At 34.4% G+C, this 22,275-nt stretch overlaps 1 protein-coding gene across 1 annotated transcript in view; it reads left to right on the forward strand.

Annotated features, from left to right (window-relative positions):
• PLCZ1 (phospholipase C zeta 1) overlaps positions 1 to 22,275 on the forward strand; it is a gene marked incomplete at both ends in the record, with an annotated part of 48,972 nt that overhangs the window by 18,293 nt on the left and 8,404 nt on the right. Inside the window, 3 exons of the mRNA XM_084302738.1 lie at positions 5,409 to 5,636; positions 7,961 to 8,117; positions 9,767 to 9,883. Coding sequence (XP_084158864.1) covers positions 5,409 to 5,636; positions 7,961 to 8,117; positions 9,767 to 9,883 — 502 coding nt within the window. The remainder of the gene's footprint in view (positions 1 to 5,408; positions 5,637 to 7,960; positions 8,118 to 9,766; positions 9,884 to 22,275) is intronic.

Genomic DNA, 22,275 nt, shown 5'->3' on the forward strand with positions numbered 1-22,275 from the left:
ACATTCAGTCTAGTTGTTGTACAAGGACCATATGTCTTCTGTAGTTCAGAATCAGTGTACTGCATCTGAATCATGGAGTCACTGCATTGCATACCACAAATATTATTTCCATGGGATATGTCCCTTACAAGATGTTTATTGTTATATAGACAATGCATACTTAATTTATCCATAGCTTAAAGTTTTTCATAAGTCAGCTCTGTAGAATGTGTCTGAACATGCATTAATGGATTCCATACTTATTCCTCACTTAAAGGTATGCTGTTTAGGTGAGATTCATTCTACTGAAACTTTAATGTTTTACAGTTATGTGATATGTATTCCACGGTAAGAGTTACCTGAATAATACCAGTGTCCTCAGATGATTTTCAGAAGTCTGAAATTATTAAACCATAATGTTGATGATGAGCAAAGGATAGGGCCATCTACATTTCACTTAGGTGCTCTGATCACATGAGAAAAAATATTAGAATTTTATTCTCCAGTAGAAGACTGAATTTGTAAACTGAGTAGTAAATTTAAATTTTGGCTAGCATCTTTTTGAAGAAACACTTTTAGTCCACATTCAAAAGAAGTAGTTGAATCATATCTGTAAAATTAGGGACCTTGTGCACATTTAAGGCTTAGGTAAATTCATTATCCTTTGAGTGAGACAGATTCTTGGTCTTAAGTCTGCTTTTCTTAAGCAGTACAAAAGAGATCTTATGGAACCAGAAACAACCAATTGAAACTGCTCTTGGTGGGAGAAATTCTCAGTTAATATAATAAAGGTCTGTTTGTCTCCTATATCAGTTACTGTTCTACTTTTATCTATTTCATCTGGCGCACAATTCTGTAGGAAGCCAGCTAGTAAAGCCAGGAAGTAAATTGGATCAGAATTGTTAACACAGGTAACAGAAAGCACTGTTCTTTAAGCCTGACAGTCTTCCAATTTCTAATAAAAGTGTAATAAAATGTATTAATTATTAGGGTGATTAAAGTTCACTATAGTTGCTCAGATATGAGACTGATTCAACAGAGTGATAAGAGTGTTCATTAGCATGGCTCAAGTACAACAAATACACTTGCTTAGAAACTGAATATAATGTAATAGACCAAACAACTCACCTGGCAAAAAAATCACTAGAAATAATGCAGTCAAGAGAATTGGTGTTTCTGCCTAGTTGAGTACTTTTACTAGCAAATGCTTAATGCATATTCATAATTATATTTGTATCCAGTGAGAAGGGAAAGCTTTGAAATCAGTTTCTTCTTTTGAAACTTTCCTGTGTAACTCATCTGTATTTAGATATTAACCTGTAACTTCCTTTAAACATTGGAATCATTGGAATAAAAAGGAAGAAATATAAAATACAGTAAAAAAAAAAAAAAAAAAAAAAAAAAAAAAAAAAAGGTTATGCACTCTAATTCTCTAATCTAGCTTATTAACAGGTCACCTCTTGTCTTTGCCATGCTTTTTAACAATGTGTTTGTAGAACCTATAGGATCCCTCAGAAATTTGACTCAGGACTAATTTGACTCAGGACTAACTAATTCAGACCTGCTTCTCTTATCTCTCAGATTTCTTCTGCAAGGACCTTCAGTAACAGCTTCTATCCATCTCATGAGCCTGAAACATTAACTTGCTAGTGTGGAAATCCTCCTTAATAGTTAGCTACTGTTGTTCCTAATTTTGCTCATCCAATCAAGGGGTTCATGCAGCTCATATATGGCTTCCTACTTACATTCACATTTCAGTGTTCTACAAGATCCAAATCAAACGGTGCTTTTGATAGAAGATAGCTAGGAGGTGCTCCTGATATATCCCTTTATCTCAGAGCTCAGACTTTACTGGTAGTTTTGGCTTAAAATATCTTGATTACTGGGATTTATAAGGCTGCCACGAAGACATCCATTCACAATTTTACTAATTAGTAGAATTACTAATGTAATTTTCTTCCAGAATCATCAAAGAACTCTGGATTTTTTTGTTTGTGTAACAGTTGTACTTAACAATATTGTCCTGTTATTTTCATTCAAGATAAACATTGTCAATGCCTCAAAAGCTTCCTCCATGTTAGGCTTTGTGAGAGGTGTCCCATCTTTACCCTGTATCAGTATTTAAACCAGTAATATAACACTTGAAATTAAAACTTTATCTGAAACTTTAAATTGATTTTAACCTTGTTACTTAGCAAGATTTTCAAGATTTGATATTCTTCTTACTAAGCACGGAAAGTTGATCGGTAAAGAAGAGAGGACATGCTGAATATAAATAGAAGAAGCTCTACTTCTCTTTTTATACTTATGTCATAATTCCAAGTTTTGTTCTGTGTGTTTCTGAGCGCTGAATTTTTGCTCCTAATATAAACATTAATTGCAGTAGTCAGTAAGTGAGTTTGTCTGATCCATTCCAAGTGCTTGTAAATTTTTCTTGGAGTATTGTGTTCAACAGTTCTGATTTATGTTGTACATTGAGTTTACCAGAAAGCATATTTAGTACAAGAACTAAGTTTTCTTGATTTAAGTATTTAAATATTTTTTCCCAGTTGATTGTACCTGGAGGTTTACTTTTGCCAGTCTTCAAGTGCCCATTATGCTCTAAGGAAGATTTATAATGCTTTACATATATATTTTTTAAAAAATATGTTTACAGTTTATAAATTCATAGATAGTAAAGGTGTATTTTAAAAACATTTTGTGTCTTACATTCAAATTAAAAAAGTGGGTCTTCAGATTTTCAGCTCATTATCTGCTAAAAAGATTCAAGACACAGTTATTCAAAAAGATGCTAAATGTTTATCACTGCTGATTGCCAACTAAAGGACTCAAATTTCACATAGTCTCTGATTTTGTAACCATAAATTTTTTATAAGTTCTTTTGAAGATCTATTAGAATTTCAGACTTAAAATGTCTGGCATGTCTTTTTCAGTTCATGTTCGATTTTTAATGGTTTGGGTTAACTGTTATTGGAATCTGCTTCTGGCCCCAAATTAGAAAAACAATTCTTCTTCCTACAGTATTTTCTGTAACTGTTTTTGAAAAGAGTACTATGATTTTAAAATGTTAACTTTACATTTTTTTTTTCTACCTCAGGGTATTTACCTATTTTCCATAATAATAAATAAATAATTTTGGAAACTATGTGCCTTAAAATTTCAAAGCAAATTTAGAAACTATTTGCCTCAAAACTTCATGGCTACTTTTTATCTGATGACCCAGCCTATGGTCTTCCTTTACTTAAAGCAAATTTACATAAAATAGTCATTAATATATCCATGGAAAAGTTTTTTTTATATACCAGGAATTTTTGATTTGTAGAATTAAATCTTACCTATGAACATCAAAACACCAGATCAAATGAGGATAGAATAGCTTTTAAATATTGGGACATAAAAATATACAAAAGAAAATTCAGAACTCTTTAAAATTTAAGAAATACTGCTTATATTAAAACTCTTCTAAAAATATCACAGAAAAAGAATGGGTGCATCAATAAGAAATGAAGGAGTTGTTAAAGGGCATCCTTATTCTGAATCACCCATGCAGAGAGACTAATCAAATCTTACACTAGCATGACATTGATAGATATTAAGCATAGGATATCTCATTCCACTGGCACAGTGATGCACTAATAATACTGGATCTGAAGGAATAAGGAGACTATCAGCAACAAGGACAGCAATTTAAATAAATGGAATGTCAATTTCATTCCCCACATCTCTCATTTCTATTATAAAACTTCATTTTTACATGTATGTTTCTATCATTCAAGTTTTTCATATGTATTCAATGGATATGTTAAAATGCGATATTTGCCACACACATAAGTTCAGTTATCCTTTATTTAATGTGTTCGTTCCTTGTTTCTATAACTTTCCCACAGTATAGCCTTCCTTTTCACTATTGCATTTGAGTCTTAAGGAATATTTTTGTGGATCACTTTATCCAAGAACCTGAATAAGTTCTGGTACTCATTGACAGTTCTTGTATACAGAGGTAAAGATGAATGTCTACTACATAACTGCTGTTTTACAGTGAAGATTATTTCATAAGTGAGATTCATACTTACAAGTATCAGAGGCATAGATGAAAGACATCTTATTGGAAATAAAAGTTAATGACATTTTTCCCAAGTCCCTCATTATGGAATTAGTGATCTTACTAGTGAAAAAATACTTTGTTATTCAATTAGTGAAAATTTACTAGATAAAAAAAAAATAAAGAAAAAGGAATGATCATTTGAATAATTCTATATTTCATCCAAACTTAATCAAATTATATACATACTAATGCAAATATTCCTCTTCATGACTGTCTAAAAAGATAATGTTCAGTCTTCTCAAATAACAAGCTTAGGTTTAATATTACTGTAGTTTGTTTTCTTTTATTTTCTTCTTTCCTCCCCAAAACTCATGGATTTGAGCACTATATGCTGTGAACTAGCTATTCATTTAATTACAGAATGTTTCCCCATATCCGTGTCTGGATACTCAGATGATTCTTTTTAAGAAAGGCTGTGCAACACCATAGTAATTGTGTACAGAGAAAAAATGAGAGATATCTTCAGGATTCAACTTACTAACGGTTATAAAGATTTGTATAGTTTTTCAAAGCACTATGCTGGTTGAGTAAGATGCTGTTAGAAAATTCTACTTCCAAGTTAATAATCTCTGAAAACCCTTATTGATAGATGACTAACTACTGGACTAGAGGTCTTTACTTTCTCTAGCAAAAGTGATAGTAATCTCAGTCCTCTCAGCTTCATATGAAACATGTCCATTTAAATATGACATAAAACAGAGAAAACTCTCAGGCAACAAATTACCAAGTTCTGTTAATTTGCCTGAATAGGTAAGCTCAGCATGACTCTATTCTCAACAACAATAACATAATATCGAAAGTTTTAAAATAATGTGTTAAATAGATATGCACTAATGTACTAATCAAACAGCAGCTTTTAGAAGTTAGCATTAAAAAAAAAAATCTTCAAATGAAGGTAAAATAAATGTCTATATGTCTACATATAAAAATGAATTAATGCTTAGTAAAATAAATAAATAAATAAATAAATAAATAAATAGAATTCCTATGTTTTAACTGGTCATCACCTCTGATACTTCTTACCTTAATCTTGATCATAGCTCCAATATCTGTGTGGTGGAGATTTTTTTTCCCTGTTGTGTGGTTAGATATTCACATTCAATTATTTACTTAGATCCCCAGTCTGTTTTTGTTTGTTTTGTTTGCTTTTGAAACCTGCATCATTTGTAACTGCATTCACTGCTTTGTGCTACCTCACTTCATTATATATAATAAACAGCTTTGAAAGAGGGTTAAACAAGATATCTTGATATGACTAGATATGAAGACCTACAATTCATCCACACATAATTCTAGTTACTATTATTTAATCTCTTTTCTACAGGCATTAAAATTCAAAATATTGGTAAAAAATAAGAAAGTTGGAACAATTGAGGAAACTATGCTCAGGAGAGGTCAGGACAGTCATGGTGAGACAGGGGAAATTTCTGAAGAGGAGTATTCATCAGAAGAAGATGAGACTGATGAGAAAGCCGCTCTTCAGCCAAAGGGTAATTCCTCAAAAAGAAAAGGTGAAAATAAACCTTCATCAACACCCCGAAAAAAGGCAAAGGTAAAAAACATCCATCTTGATTTAATTTAGAAAACTCATAGCTCTGTGTCAGCTTGTTTTGTTGTTGTTGTTGTTGTTTGTTTGTTTGTTTTGTTTTTTAAGAAGGAATATAGCTTATCTCAGAATAGAGACTCAATTTAAAAAGCATGCTTTAAAATTGCTTACAGTAATATGTTTTGAAATACTAATTTCCAGCTCACAGTTTTGGAGTTTTCCTGATTGTTTCACAACACTCCAACTGGAGCATGTTTTAGTATTCAACAACAAAGAAAGCCTTCCCTGTGATCCTCTACAAAATGCATCTGCATTTTTCATTTTCAAGTCTTTTGCTCATCCTGGGTGCTCACTAACACAATAGGCCCACCTTCCTTGTTGGTCCCAAGGTCCTCCTGTAACTTCACAAATACACTTACAGTGGTTCCTGACGATGAAGGAAACAGTTTTCTATTCTACCCTGCAGTCCACCAGTCTGTCTTGGAGATTTTGAACAGTTCCCCTATTCCCCAATTCTCTTCTGAATTTATGCATGAAATTAGGTGTAGACTTCTGGTTGCACTAGAACTTTGTTAAGCACTTTTTATAATAGAAAAGGTATTTTAATATTTATTATGTAAAGACTTAACATTAAATACTACTTCTGAAAGAGACACTATAAAAAATGGATGTAATTTTCTTTCTGATATTCAAATTGAACTTACTCATTTTGTTAACCAAATAGTAGCTCTGTACCATGGAAACCCATCACTCCACCAGCTTTCAAACTGCTTTCTTCAAGTTTTTAGGCAGGCAGGAAGCACCTAATATCCAGACATCTTTGCACATCATGCTATGATTATATGAATACAGATAGACTGGCAATGCTTCTCAGAAGTCAGCATTTTGCTGAGAGGCAGTGGATTCTTCAGTGTCTTTTTTTTTTTTTTCTTTTTTTTTTTTTCCTCAGTGATTTAAATTTCAAGATTTTTGTTTCTTTCTCTTTCTGCCTGGTATGGAGATATAGCAAGGAAAAATTCTGTGGAAGGATGAAATCCTCTGAACAGGGAAGAACAAATTTCTGGATAAGAGGATCACATATATTTGTAATATCATGTTGCAGACCAGAACATATACCACATACATCTCGATCAGTAGCAACCAGAGATGCCACATTGCACAGGCAGAAGAGAACATGATGTCTGGAGTCCCCCTCTATTGCACTGGGAGTATTTATTCTGGTGCCCTACTCCATTGCTCCATTAGGAGGGCACAAGAATATTTGAATCCACACCTGAGATACTCTAGTGACACTGTAGGCTTTGGCTGAATCACTGCTTTCCACATCCAGAGAGTTACATTATTCAGGAATTCTGTGACAGTAGACTCCTCTTTGGACATAGCACCAGAATAAGTAACATGCTTAAATTCTGTGTAGTTTAAGAGCCATGAGTTAGCAATTCTTATAATTATGTCAGATGAGAACTTGCTTTCAAAAGCTAAAATGGAATGTAAACATTATTAACATCAGCAGCTCTTTTCTGGCTACTACCACTGATTGGCTCATAAGTACATGTTAAGTCAAATGAAGAGGTCACATAGTACATCAGTTTAAGAAGTAAATGCTTGTAAGAATTTCAAGTCACTTCCACTGTACACCAGCCTTTGTTTTTGCTTGCTTTGGTAATGAAGTAAGATTAAACAAAGACTTTGGCTAGAGAACTTTCCATCTTGATTAAGTACAGAGTTTACATGACTTCAGAACAATACATAGAGGAATGCACTGATGACTGATTTGCTTGATGTGGTAAAATATTCTCCTGATATCTACTTTTTATAGTTGAGTTTGTGTTGTTAACATAAATGCTGTCTCCTTTTTCTTTTCTTTTTTTTTTTTTCCCCTCCAAGTACTTCCTACCAGTATAGCTTTCCTAGCACTTCATGTATTTAGGAATATGAAGTTGGACGTATATTTTAAATGAGTACTACAAAAAGCCATGAAAAATGACTTTAGTTTATATACCAGTCTCAAAAGCAGGGAAATGTTAAGGCTTTCCAACAGCTGTCCAGCCCTAAACCAGGAAGCCTTGGAAGCATCCCTTCATTCACTCCATACCTACTGTGATGAACACAGGACAATAACCTTTATTGTCTCTGACTGGATCACCTCTTACTATCAAAAATCATATCTTAAGCTCAAATAGATATTAATTGTGACATGTTTTCCCATGCTTTATGCATCTAATGTGATGCTTCTTCTGAATCGTTAAGAATAATCATGACATACACATTATTGTGTGTTTTTTTTTTTTTTTTGCTATTCTTACATTATTTCATATTATGATTATTAGATTAAGAAGATAAAGATTGCCATTGAGTTGTCAGACCTTGTGATTTATACCAAATCTGAGAAGTTTGTAAGCTTCGAGCATTCACTAGCTAATCAGAAGTGCTATGAAAATAATTCAATTGGAGAGGTTAAAGCGCGAAAATTTGTTAAACATTCAGGTAATTTCTTTTGATTTAACCACATAAATATTACCATGCTATGATTCATTGCTTAGGAATTGGAAGGGTTAGGAATCTTTATGAAATGCACAATGTCCAATTTTATTTGGTTGTTTCTATAAGATTGTTTTAGAAATACCTCATCATTTGAACTGCATTTTTATGTTTTCAGTGGGTTTTGTGAGCAAATTTGAAATTCAAAGTTGCTTTAATTTCATATAGTTTTATAAGAACAAATATTTACACAGTATACAAAATGCATGAATACCTTTTGATTCATTTTGTCCCTCCATCAGATGAATTAAAAGTTACAGTCAATACTTGAAAAATGTAAGGAACAGATTTTTTCTCCTTACATTGTTTGTAGTCCTCAAAGAAGTTGAGTATGTAGTACCCCTGGCTCTGATGATAACTGCAGATAAAAGAAATCACATGAAAGAATGAATAAACCCCATAGCAAGCAGTCTGTTCCATTGCACCACATCTTTCACACAGGCCAAGCTGGATTATTCAAAACTCCTTCTGTGTTGGGATATTTCCATTTGGTGCAGCTTCTGCTGTTTTAACTCCAGCTGTCTACTGGCAGTCTTCAGGGAGTATTAAGAACATGAGAATGAAGTCTGCCACAAACCCATTCATTTAGGACCAGTCCAGCTGCCACCCACTTCTCTGTGGAGATGAATCGATGGTTGGCTAGGTGAATGGTGCTGAATGACATTAAAGCAAGTAGGTTTTTGCCAGCTGTTCATAGTCAAAGTCCTCTTTAGTCTGTCTAGCAATCTTGTAAATCTAAAAGTATTTTGTATTAAAATTAGGGGGCAGGGAGAGGATGGAAAGTAAGAAAATGGTGATCCTGGAAGTGTAAAGCTTTCTATTTAATCACTTAACTGGAATAGTTCAGATAGAAATCATTCTAGGTTTTCCACATCTCTGTGGTTTATTCTTTTTTTGGGGGGAAGGAACACTGCTAGGAGCAAGAAATTCAACTGACTTGAATAGTTAACATCTTCTGAAGATTGCAAAGTAGTCAGTTAAGTATATTTTAGAAAAGTGTTGCTCACTGGTATTGAGATTATTCATTCTATTTACTTAAACCTCAAAACAGCAATCAAGCTTAAATTGTTTTAGGATAGATTTTTTTTTTTTCTTCCAATTGAACAATTCAAGAATGAGTGGGCTTTTAAGCAAATTTCCTGTTTTGTGTCTTTCCCATTTTCCAGGGGAACGTAGTGGGTTTTAGTGTCAAAGATGTGTATTAAGCTAATAAAAAGGTAAAGAAATAGAATACTTCCCTGAAGGAATGATCCTCAGTTATTGAACCTTTAACAATAATCTGCACTATACTCCCACATTTTAAGGTTTAAAAACAGGAGTTTAAACATATCTCCAAGTGTCACATATACTACTGTATTGTGTAGAAAAGCCATGAAATGATTAAAAAAAAAAAAAAAAAGGAAAAAAGCATACACACAAAAAAGCTGGATCACATTATTATATTTTTCTTATTATTTATTCAAATAGGATCTCTCTCCCTTTTTAAAAATAAAATAAAATAAAATAAAATAAAATAAAATAAAATAAAATAAAATAAAACAAAATAAAACAAAATAAAGTTTGTCTTACCAAAGTTTTATCATTCTGTTTTTCAGGTAATGAGTTTGTTTCACATACTTCACGATTCATTACAAGAATCTACCCCAAAGGGACAAGAACAAATTCTTCAAATTATAATCCTCAAGAGTTCTGGAATGTGGGGTGTCAAATGGGTATGTACGTTTGCAGACTGTTGCATCAAAGGCTTTGCAGACTATAGAGAAAAAAGATTTTTTTTCCTTTCCATAATATTTTTTGTGACATATGAGTTACATATTTTTCCCTCACTGGCTAGACTTCTCCTTCTGTCTACATATTTAGGTAATTTTTACATCCCAGAGTCCAGGAATTCTGATATAGGATAATGAAGAAGAATATTATTTTCAATTATTTACTTTTGTAATTAATTTCAATTATGTTATAATTAATTATAATTATAACATTTTAAAAAATAACTATAGTCACATGCTAAACTTTCCAAATTATTGTAGTTCATCAATTCCTTTAAACTACTGTTTTTTGATTTTGTGTTTTATTGAATACCAAGAAAAACACTGTTTAAAATAATGCAACATTATTAAGCTTTGAACCTTGGTTTGTACTACTCCCAGCTCTAAGACTAAATGAAGCATAATTTAATCTTATGAAACACTGTCATGAAAACATATAAACAACTTTCATGAGCTAAGACATAACTTTCTTATTTTACTTCATATAACTCCATTTTTTATTAATAATTCTCTGGTATTTCTTTGTGGCTGTCTGCATGGAGAATCTAAAATATAATTCATATTTTACTGCCTGTCCGCTTGGGCTGAAATTATTATGTTAACTATGTTACCTTAGTTTTAGAGGTAGAAGTTAGCACACTGCTCATTAAACAGTGTACTTCCAGAAATAAATAAATAAATAAATAAATTGCAATGTTCCTTTCAAGAAAATTAAAATGGGTTACATTCTTTTGCAATCTGTATTAATCAAACTCCATAACCTCTGCTTATTTGTCAGCTGTGGCTAAACTATCACCAGAGCATGTTTATAGGAGAACATGGGAATGGTAGCTTATTTATTTATTTATTTTCTACCTTTCTTATTTTCCCCTTTTATTATTATTTAATTCATTTTCAACTGAGGTCTAGCACTCCCTGTGGAGAATAGAAGCTGCTGCCTGTTTAGCTAAATGTAGGAATTGTTGGAATGCAATTGCTTTTTTGCTAAGGTTACCCTATAGCATTAAATTACAAGAGATGATGGAAAGGTATACACATGTATGTGTGATATAGGAATGTACACAGTAATTAAATCCTCATCTGAGCCATCTGCTGGACTGCCGGTGGTTTTGTGTGACTGGAGGGGCAGCAATGCAGGAGCTGTGGGCACAACAATTACCATTGGTGTCAAGAATTCCCAGAGTATGATATGCTACTGCGAAGAAGGACTCAAACACTTCTGATCATCAGAATACCAAGGCAGAGATGCCACTGTCTTCAGTGATTGTGTACATGCAAAGTAAATTCTGTGTCTCCATTTTCAATGTATTTCAAAGTACGTTTGTTCCTTGAACAATGAAATAATAACTTCTTTTCTCTTCAGTTCAAGTTAGTTTTTAATTTGAAGGTGTTAAAACTAGGCATGAATTCTCTCCTCAGCAGGCTTGGAAAATCCTCTCACCTGTAGAAAAATCTTCTCACCTGTAAGCACTTTCCCCCTTTCAGTGGCATCATCTTTTTGTTCTTCAGTTTAAACAAATTCAGTTACAAAATGTTTTTCTAAGTCAGTCTCACAGTTTCCTCAGCCTTAGGTGAAGTAGAAAGCAACGTGTTTTTTTTCAGGTGTACATATATTCTGTCTTTTATTTTGACTACAGCAAGGCCATCTGAGGGAGACTGTGAGGTGAGCAGGGCAGTTTGCCGTAGGCTGCCAGCTTTGAGAAGTGAAAGGGATGGTCTCACTTTATTGCAATACAATGCACACTCATACAGAGACAGGCACCATTTTCACTCTCCTGTAGGGCCCTGGAGCTTATGGGCACCTTTGCAAAAGGCTTCCTTTTAGACGTTTCCTTTCTCAGCATCAAAATGCCTTCTATTTCAAGTTACTTTCTCAGAACTGCTTTTAATAGTGTGCTCTTTCCAATCAATCATGCACATTAATATTTACTGCATCCCCAATTACTCTCCTACAGTACTTGGAAGGAGCATCATGCCACAGCTGTCACTGAGAGATTGCTCTTCCCACTCCTGTGGCCTTGACTTCAAGCAATGGAGGACAGCTCCAAACCTAAATTCCTTACTGTTTGCTGTCCCCATAACCAAGCTAGACCATGCAGTCAGTGCTGCACAGCTGAGGTAGTGTAGGAAGCAATGACTAGGGAGGTTGTGTGAATTTCTCTGCTCAGTGCTAGCTGCTCGCTGAAAGAACTGAAGTGTACTCAGACCCACAATAATTCTCTCATTGTTACTAATTCTGCTTCCCATCCTTACAGTTGTGTTGTGGTATAATTTAACAGCCTTACTGGGAGTAAAAAATTACTAGTTATTTTAAATTTTGTTTGTATCTGTGCTGTTATGGATGTTTATTTATGGTACAGATTTGGTCTTGGGCTATGCTATTGCTGGAAGTATCTTGCCATTACCATACCATTTGAAATTTGTTTCATTATATTCTGTCTTTGAGGTTAATCTTCACTGAACTTAATGTCTTGTTAATGTGGGATTATTTATTTGTGGTTGTGCTCTCTCTGTACTATCTGCATTGCTATTAGAAACTGGTAAATCTGTTTCGTGCTTAGAGGAAGCACTGGCCTGAGGTCCTTACTTCTGAATTGAATCATCTCTTGGGCTTATCATACTGCAGTTTACTAGATTTATTTTTAGCCTTTAAATCTCAGCAACGATCTCTTTAAAGAATATCCATTTGTTAGATCTCAGACAGGACTGAAGTCTCTCATAATGATTACACTGACCATTAACTCATCGTATACTTTAATTCAAAGTCATTCTAAAGATTTTTATACCAAACATACGATTTTTGCTGTACAGGGGCTTTGTGTCCCTTCCTGGAAGAATTAATAATATGCAGGAAGTGGTTAGATCTGCCCTCTTGGTCAGATCACTTGCATCTTCATTTAAGAAACATTTTTCTCATGGGAATAAGCTGATTACAAGTCTTCACATATATCATTTCTAAGCCATGCCAGACCCAGTCTTGATTCCCTAATCTGTTTTAGATAACCATTTGGCAGAAATGGGACTGCACTACAAAATGTAGCTTTCAAAACTTCACTCAGTGAACCTTGTGCTGATGCACTTCCTCTAATTTAACTCAGATGTTTTAATTTCTGTGTCTATCCTGTGTTCCTATATCCCACAAATCCCACAAATGGTCTCTCTACCATTGCACTCTATCTCATGCATGTAAGTATTCCCTCTAGTTCATGGGATTTTCAGATTTCTTCTGTCCTGTTACCCTTCTTCAGTTCCTTTAACTCTCCCCATACCTGCTAGGTTAATCTTCCCACTTACCTTTAAGTTCCTCCAACATCTGTAAGTGCTCTGGGTTGGCAGATAAACATTGTAGGTTTTGTTCAATATAATACTGCCTTCCAGGCCTCTGCATCTTGTAAATGATGAGATCTGAGTAATTCCTTCACTTTCATTACTGATAAACCCCAAACAATGCATTCTGCTATATCTTGCCATCAATTTTCTCTAAACTGGTAGCAACATATTAACTTGGAGCAGTCTGTCACTCTGCTAAACTGGGATGCAATGAGCCAACAGGCTCAAGATTTGCTGGGACTGACGAAGAGAATTATGTAACTGTGTAAACCTAATTTTCAGAGGAAGACAAGTTAAAAACCACAGTAAAAAGCACAGAGTTCCCACGAAATCGCTTTTCCATATCACTGTGCACTCAGTGCCCATTCTCTGAAAATTGAGTCTCATAAGAACAGGATAGGTTTTGTGAACAAAGAGGTCTTATGGAGAAAAATACCCACAATAACTTTTTATAGTCTGGAAAAATTAGTATGCCTCCTGCATATAACTGCAGTGTAGCACTGGAAAGAACTGGTTTGGCATATCTGTATCTCTCTTTTATTCACTAAATAAAATGGAAAGTAAGGATCTATGCATGGAAAGAAATTTCAGGACAGTTATTTAAATAAACAGGTATCAATTGTTTTATATTAGTTGAGAAAAGCAAAGAAAAAACAAAAACAAACAAAAAAAACTCAGTGAAACATGAAAAGAGGAAGAACTAAATATCCTTTTGAATATGTCCTTTTTATGCAGTAGAAAATGTTTTCTCATATATAACAACAACCCACAGTACTGACCAAAAAATTCAGTAAATTATATGGGAAAGCCACGGTATGGCAGGTACGGGATTTTGTTTTAGAAGAGCCAGTATAGAGCATATTTTTTCTGAAGCACTCATAAAAATTTATATGCTACTGTGAAGGTTCAACTATTTGTATAATGGAATTTTTATTGAAGGTTTTGTTTTGGTGTGTGAGATTGAAATGCAGCTTAGCAATTTTATCACATCTGTCATGTGGCTAAATTTTGTGTGCAATAGTATGACAAAAATTATTGCATGAAAAGATTAGTGAAAAAGAATTCTCTATGTAGTTTTGAATGTAACCTCTAAAGCTATTTAGGGAAATGAAAACCATTTATTCAGATCTTGGTACATCTCACCTGTGCAGATGGAACTGACCATCAGTTTGACTTGACTAGGATTGTGAGCGAGTGAAAACTTAAAGATGAGACAGAATTTGGAAAGCCTCTTAAATAAAACAGAGAGCAGAAATTCACTAATTTACTTCAGAATTTTCTGTTATTACATAATTGTATACAAACTCTATTTAGCTTTCTCTCAGGAAAAATGGCAAAACTAGTGACAACAGAACTGCTCTCTCTCTCTTTTTTTTTCTCTTCTCTTCTCTTCTCTTCTCTTCTCTTCTCTTCTCTTCTCTTCTCTTCTCTTCTCTTCTCTTCTCTTCTCTTCTCTTCTCTTCTCTTCTCTTCTCTTCTCTTCTCTTCTCTTCTCTTCTCTTCTCTTCTCTTCTCTTCCCTTCCCTTCCCTTCCCTTCCCTTCCCTTCCCTTCCCTTCCCTTCCCTTCCCTTCCCTTCCCTTCCCTTCCCTTCCCTTCCCTTCCCTTCCCTTCCCTTCCCTTCCCTTCCCTTCCCTTCCCTTCCCTTCCCTTCCCTTCCCTTCCCTTCCCTTCCCTTCCCTTCCCTTCCCTTCCCTTCCCTTCCCTTCCCTTCCCTTCCCTTCCCTTCCCTTCCCTTCCCTTCCCTTCCCTTCCCTTCCCTTCCCTTCCCTTCCCTTCCCTTCCCTTCCCTTCCCTTCCCTTCCCTTCCCTTCCCTTCCCTTCCCTTCCCTTCCCTTCCCTTCCCTTCCCTTCCCTTCCCTTCCCTTCCCTAAAATCTATTTAACAGATTTGGTCATAGGAAGTTTAGATATTCCCACAATCTTAATAAACACTGTATCCTTTAGAATATGTGATGGAGTGTCAAATTTAGTAAAGGAATTTATAAAATAATGGAATAGAATTTTATGAAAAATACAGACTCTTCCAATTAAAAGATGGTGAGATACTACTCTTTCTATTTATAAACATGCTTAATTTACCAGTATGATAATTTTCTATTTTTGGTTATGATTTCTACTGGATTTTTTCTAACACTGCAGAAGTATAAAGCTAGCTCTATAACATGCCTTTTTCAACTGATAATGCTCTATCTGAAAAAAAGAAAAAATGAGTAGTCATTGCATTATAGCTTTGAATTGTTGCTGCTTGAATTTCTAGTGCAATCTGTGAAGTGACATGCTTTAATGTTTTTATTTGTATGCCTGGTTAAGTTATTAGAATGTCTTAACAGCTCTTCACAGTATATGTTGTTGCAGTTAGATACTAAGTGAGCACTCTTAATCTGGCATTGTGATCCTTAAAACCTTGCTGATGACAATTCTAAACAATGTCTATGACATGGGAAAGACAGATGCATCACAGTATTTAATCTTTGTACATTCTACATCTAAAAGTCTAATAGTTAGTCTCCATGCATTAAACAAAACCTTAGATGTGTTTGCAGAACTGGTTAGAGATTTTTGTACACAAACTGAAACGGGTCGTCTGCTCAAAAGCAGGAGATGAATCTGACATGTCGTACACCCCATGGCAAAACACACACAGGCTGTTCTGGGCAGGTATCCTTGCAGTCTGGAGCTCATTCTTTGTTTGGGCTTGTAGTGGCCTTATCCCACAGCTGAGTCATGGAGAATGTGCTTTCAGGTTGGAAATAGGAGGATTTTCTTCTCCAAGAGTAGCTAGGCATTGAAATAGTTTGTCCAGGGAGTCACCGTCCCTGGGGGATGTTTAAGGAAAGGTTATATGTGGTTTTTAGGGACATGGTTTAGTGGGTGATATTGGTGGTAGGGGGACTGTTGGAATAGATGATCATGGAAGTCTTTTCCAACGTTAATGATTCTATAAGGAAGACAGGAGAGAATTTCCTGCTAGCTCCCAGCATAACCAATGCCCCAGAAGAATGAAAGCAGAAAGCATTAAAAAAACATCTTTTCATTTTCCACTCCATCTCAATTGAGGTTTCAAGGATAGGACTAGTCATCATAGGTCACCTGCTGGCTCACAGAAAGGGGTTACATAGCTATGTTATTACTTAGGAAGTGAAAGTTAAATCTTGCACAAATGACTTAAATCTTACTCAATACAGTTGAATAGTCTGTTCTGAAAAGATAATATGATATCAAACAAAATGTGCTTATTACTAACAAAGTCATGTAGTTGTTAAAAAAAAAAATCCACAGTTGTAATAGATTACAGGCTGCAATGGTTTAAGGAAATTAAACTAAAAGGTTTTCTTCACATCTTAATGTCTGTTTCCAGATGTTCCCAAGCCAATGGGACAGCAATTAGAATTACAGACTCCATGGACATGATTAATCTCATACTAAAGTATGGACCCACTTTTGGTTACACTGTCACTTAAGCTTCATTGACTAGATACTCACTAGCTCTCGTAGGGCAGATAACTCATGTATAGACGAGTTAGGTAGAATAATATCTCCCTGATAAATTAAACCATTTAAATACACTCACCTTTCTGTTGGTATGGATCCATGGGCTGGAAGGTGTTTTCAATTAAGATTGAAACTGCCATGTTTATGACAAAGGTCTTGGTTACTCTGAAGCCTGCTTCTTTTTAGACAGTTGTGCCTTTTTTTTTTTTTTTTTTTTTTTGGGGGGGGGAGGAGGGGAATAAATGCTATAACTTCAAAGCAAAGAAACACACAAATTTAATTCTGTCAGCATTTTGTTGGCAGCAATGATGAAAATATTTTTTTCCAGCTATCTTCACTAAATCCACAATTGCAGAAAACTAATGGAACACTAAATAATTTACCTGAGATCTAGTCAATTTAAAAGAAAGACAGAAGAAACTGCAGGGACACAATGGTCTCTGAACTCCTTGCTGACCTTGCTCTAAATGCTGTGTTAGAAAGTCAGACTGAAACACAGAAGGGAAGCTGGTAGTATGCTGTGTTCTGCCAAGAAACACAAAGCAAGCAAATTTAAAAAATGATTTTCAAAAAGTACCTATTTCATGTGTGAAGTAAATGCGATGACAACCAAAAGATGCTGAGACTTACACTGAAGTGTAACTTCCAGTCTGACACACTAATTAAATAAATACATTAAAAAAAAATAGATTTTAGATTTGATAGTTTATCAGAAATGCATTAGTTACTTTTCCCCTGAAAACCTCACAAGAAAGGTTCCCTAATTGAAACCAGTTGTAGATATTCTTGGGTAATGGACAATGGATGATTTTTAATCACCTGATATCTGTTTTCCAGTAGAGCTACGTGTAATTATGTAGGAACAATGTCAACAATTATAAGCATTAGAATGAATTCATAAAAATTTCTGATGACAATGTCTGTAGAACAACAGTATTGAATTGGCCCAAAGACAATAAGGTCATGCTGACTGTTTGCGTATGCTGAGCATGATGTGTCAGACAGTTATGCATGTCACTCAGTTTGCTCTTACTACAGCAGAATACCTTATGATGAGAGTCATTCATAAATTAAGTTTCTGTAGAACGAACATCCATTTCAAAATGATGTGATAAGCATTATGTGGTAAATAAAGCTAGAAATAATAATTTCTAATTGAATAGCTAAAGCCTGTTTTATTCTGTAAGAAGAAGAAATACATACAGTTTAACCAAATTCCTTGATCAAAAAAAAAAAAAAAGGATGATATATAGGTGGTATGTCAAAATTTAAACTGTTGAGTGAAAATGAGTGAAGAACATGGTAAAGAAACAACTCCTTGTATACCTTTCTTTCTGTGGTAGGTAGTCAGATTTGTTCATAAAGTTTGGATGGGATCTCACCCATTCACTGGCTTGGCAAGAGGGTTGAAGCACCATAAAGATTAAAAACAAAACAAAACAAAAAAAACACACAACACAATAACTCATTAAGCCTAGGGCAAAGGGGATGTGGAGGACATTTAAAAGACTGACTTCCGGTGGTGTTTCTACCAGCCTTAATTTACAAGCACCCAGAGAATGCAACGGAAATCAGCATGACATGTTAAGGCAGGACCACAATAGCGAGTAACACTCAGGCTCAGAACAGCCTGAAGAGGCTGCCATAATTTGTCAGTCTTAATTATGCTGGATTTTTTTTCTAGTTTCTCAGATAGACACAGATGGAAAAGATGTTTAAAAAACAGTGTGTTCCACTGTTTTCCTGAATTATGTATTATTGCCTATTGGTGATAGAACACATTATCTTCTGTATATCTGGCATTAGTAAGAAGGGTTTTCAGGGTATTACAGTACACATTGGAGCAAACTCCATCAGGATGCATTGTAGATTGAATAATATTTTCAATATACTAAAAGGGAAATAGTCTTCATACCTGAGGATTCTGTGATAGTTAATGTTTGCACAAGGCTTAGAAATTAGTTTTATATTTATTGTTCAGATGATGAAGGTATTACTGTATGTTAGTTTGACAGAATCTTTTCACTACTGATAGAGTTCCACCTGTTATGTTTGCTGCTTCTGCTAAATGCATGTTTGCTTCCAGGTATACATAACAGCTGACAAATTGTCATCATGTTATTGTTTATCTTACATTGAATTTCTAAGTAATTTGATGACTGAATGTCCTCCCTTCTCATCCACATTTTGATCCTTCTCAGTTAGGAGCATACTCAGCATGATTTTTATTCAGTCTGAAGATATGATCTATTAAAAGACACCTACATCACTGAAAAAAAAAAAAATAAGACTATCCAGTCACGTAAAGATTTATGAAAATATTTATGTATATTTGGACGTTAATGTGTTGGGTCCAGCTGTGAGTCACATGGGAGAAGAGAGGATAAAGTCAATGCCCAACTGGGAGTGCTAGCATGGAATACATGAGATATCTTCAAATACAGTCATATATCATCCCATAACCAATGACAAAATAAGCGAGATCATTAGGATGTGGTCCTGTTTTCACAGTGTTTCCTAGTTGGTGGAATTCAGTTCACATCTGGGATATCTAAGACACAGAAGATGGTTTTGCTGCTATTTGGCCTTCATGAGTCTTGTAAGTGCAGTATTGCACTTACTGTGAGCAGCCCATTAATCAGACAACTGGAAAGACGTGAGAAGATAGCAACAAGACTGATCAAAGGGTTAGAAGTGTGATGTATTATATTTCTTTAGATTTAAATGAGTGAAGTAAATCATGGAGATAGGAACATTGGCACTGAGTGCTTTTTGCATATGATATTTTTGGAGTTTGCATAGAATTCAGACATTTTGAGATGTATTTAAAAGGTATAAAATACAATTAAGTAACTCATTTTAGGGAAAATTCATGATAAATGTGTACTTATCCATTTTAAAATCTTCCATTTTAAATGCAGAGAATATATTAAACCTCAGGGTTGCAGCAGCTAATAGTATCAGGAAGAAAAGAATAAAAAATAAAAAATGCCAAGTTGAAATAGGAATATTAATTGAGAGGCAGCATCTCAAATACAGGCCAAAGGCGCGCAGTTTTCCTCAATTGCCTTCAAATCATAGTATCTTAGAAATCTAAGATCACCAGTTTTCACTTTGGCTTTCAAAAGCTGTTGCTTTCAGTCTAAAAGTAATTATGTCTTGAATGGCAGTACGTATAGAAAGTGTTGGATTTGACTATTTAGACTGTAGTTAGTTCTGCAACTAGTTGCAGGAATTAATTCAGTTAACTGCTTCTGATAAAAAGATTTGGGACGAAATATACCCTTTTTATTCCTCTCTGTATTAGGGATTATTTCATCTTTTGCTTCATAAATGCATTAAAAGTCTCTACCATTAAATAAAACAGCAGCACAAAGCATGTTACTACAAGTTCTATTATTGAATTCAACAAAACTGAGATGAAACATTGGGTAAAAATTTAGTCTTCCTTGCAGAAAGAGGTTGCTAAGACCATACTGCTAGGCAATGAAAAACGTAGGCTTTAATATATGAACTTTGCCATTTCTCAAGAAGTATAAGGGTTATAACTGCATCTGATTAAAATGCAAAACTGTAAAACAGTGGTATACCATAAAGCATTTTCTGAGGAGACCCCAGGCAGTTATGAACCTTACAAACAGTTTTAGTAGAGGTATGTAATTCAGAGAACATAACACACAACCTTGCATTTACTCACCTTAATCAGGTTACAACTTTCAATAGAAGAAAATCAGTAGGTAGATTAAAACTTGTATTCAGTGAGTTTTTAAATTATTCTAAGGTAAAATTAAATTAAGTAAAAACACAGTGTTGATATTTGAAGATACCAGCCCATAATAACATTGACCTTCACTTGTGTGAAGTAATTTTCCTAATATGATAAAATGTAAAGTATTCTCCTTTGCTTGTTTCTGTTGTTAAATCAGATTTTCCTGCTTAATAGCTTATGAAGCTTGACAAATTTAGCAACAGTCTCATTATGTGCAATCATGTAATTTGTTTCATCATGTGGAAGCTACAAATACATTTATTTTTTGCTGCTATTTAAAGCCACGACTTTTTGAATTACCTTATTTTGGTTACATTTTTTAAACCCCCTATTCTGAAACTGTGGCCTAGGAATTACCTATGGACTAAGAGATCTTGAGTTATCTGTGAATCATGCCAGGATGTAAGCATCAAGGAGCCTTCAGGGTTGCAGCTCTATAGAATCCACTGCATTGCTTGAATCAATGCATTTGATAACTCCATTGCTATTTAACAAGGGTATTACAGAACAGCATTTAAGTCTGTTTCTGGAAGGTGTGTTGAGTCATAAGAACAAATAGTGAATCACTGCCAAAACTATGCCACAAGAGTACTTGCCCTATTAAAAAATAAAAAAATAAAAAGTTTATAGAGTGCACCGGACAAAATGAATATTTTAGCCTAGTTTTTGTTGTCAAAGGTAAAATAGGCTTAAAGTTCCTTTGCATATTGCCACAGAATCTATGCAAGTGTCTTTGTTAGCATGCAGTTCAAATCAAGAGCGCATGTGTTGTTGTTGTCAATGTTTTTTAATCAAGTTTCCCAGTTGTTCCTACTTACTAACATGCACAGCAGTTCATGTTGCGGAGCAATCATACCTTGCACAGATGGGATTCGTTTCAGATGAAACAGAGGATGCACTCTGGGACCATTCCAGCAATTAATTGTTGTTGAGTATATGGGACCAGGCTAGAGCTCCTCTGAAGATACCCCACCAAAAACAAGTATAATGAAAACATCAGTTCCTTACTACCAGCTGTCTCACTCTGCAGATCTACTGCTGTGTTGTTTAATACATAAGTTTTTAAAATCATCATCAAAGCAGTGAAAAAACCATTTATTTATTTATTTTTTTTCAGTGAAACACAGACAAATTTCCGTCATTTTCCACAGGAGATAATAATTTCTGAATTATGCTACACATTCATTCAAAAGATTTATATTATCACATAAGAACACATAATAAGGTCCTTTTCCTGAATTATTATTAGGAGTCACTTGTACTGCTTAAAGTCTTCATTTTTTTTTTTTTCCTGCCAAGCCATCAAGTAAATGACTTTTTATCATTTTCTATTTAACATATATCATGTTATCGCTTCACTGAATTGACTTGTGCATTTTCTATTTTGAATGTGACAGGAAGCTCCAATGTACTGGAATAGGGGAAAATTTCATTAAACAGGTCTATTTCAGTGTCGGTTTTATCTCATGAATTACAATATCATGTTGATGAGAACTGTGTTATTACATTATCATTGCTGCAGCAAACCAGAAATGTTTTGAGCTGCCAAAAAAAGGAAAATCTGTCATGTGTATACTATCAATAACCATCAGCACTGGAGACTTAAGCTCATAGGGTTTCCTCACATAAATTTACTAACACTTTTAAAATTGCTTCTAAGTCTATAAACGTATATGTATTTACACTGAATATGCTAATACTAAAATAAAGCTTCTTGATCTTCTTTGGTGGTCGGGCACTTGG

The sequence above is a fragment of the Netta rufina genome, assembly GCF_964035555.1.
Source record: "Netta rufina genome assembly, chromosome: 1".
In the NCBI taxonomy this organism is placed as follows: Eukaryota; Metazoa; Chordata; class Aves; order Anseriformes; family Anatidae; genus Netta; species Netta rufina.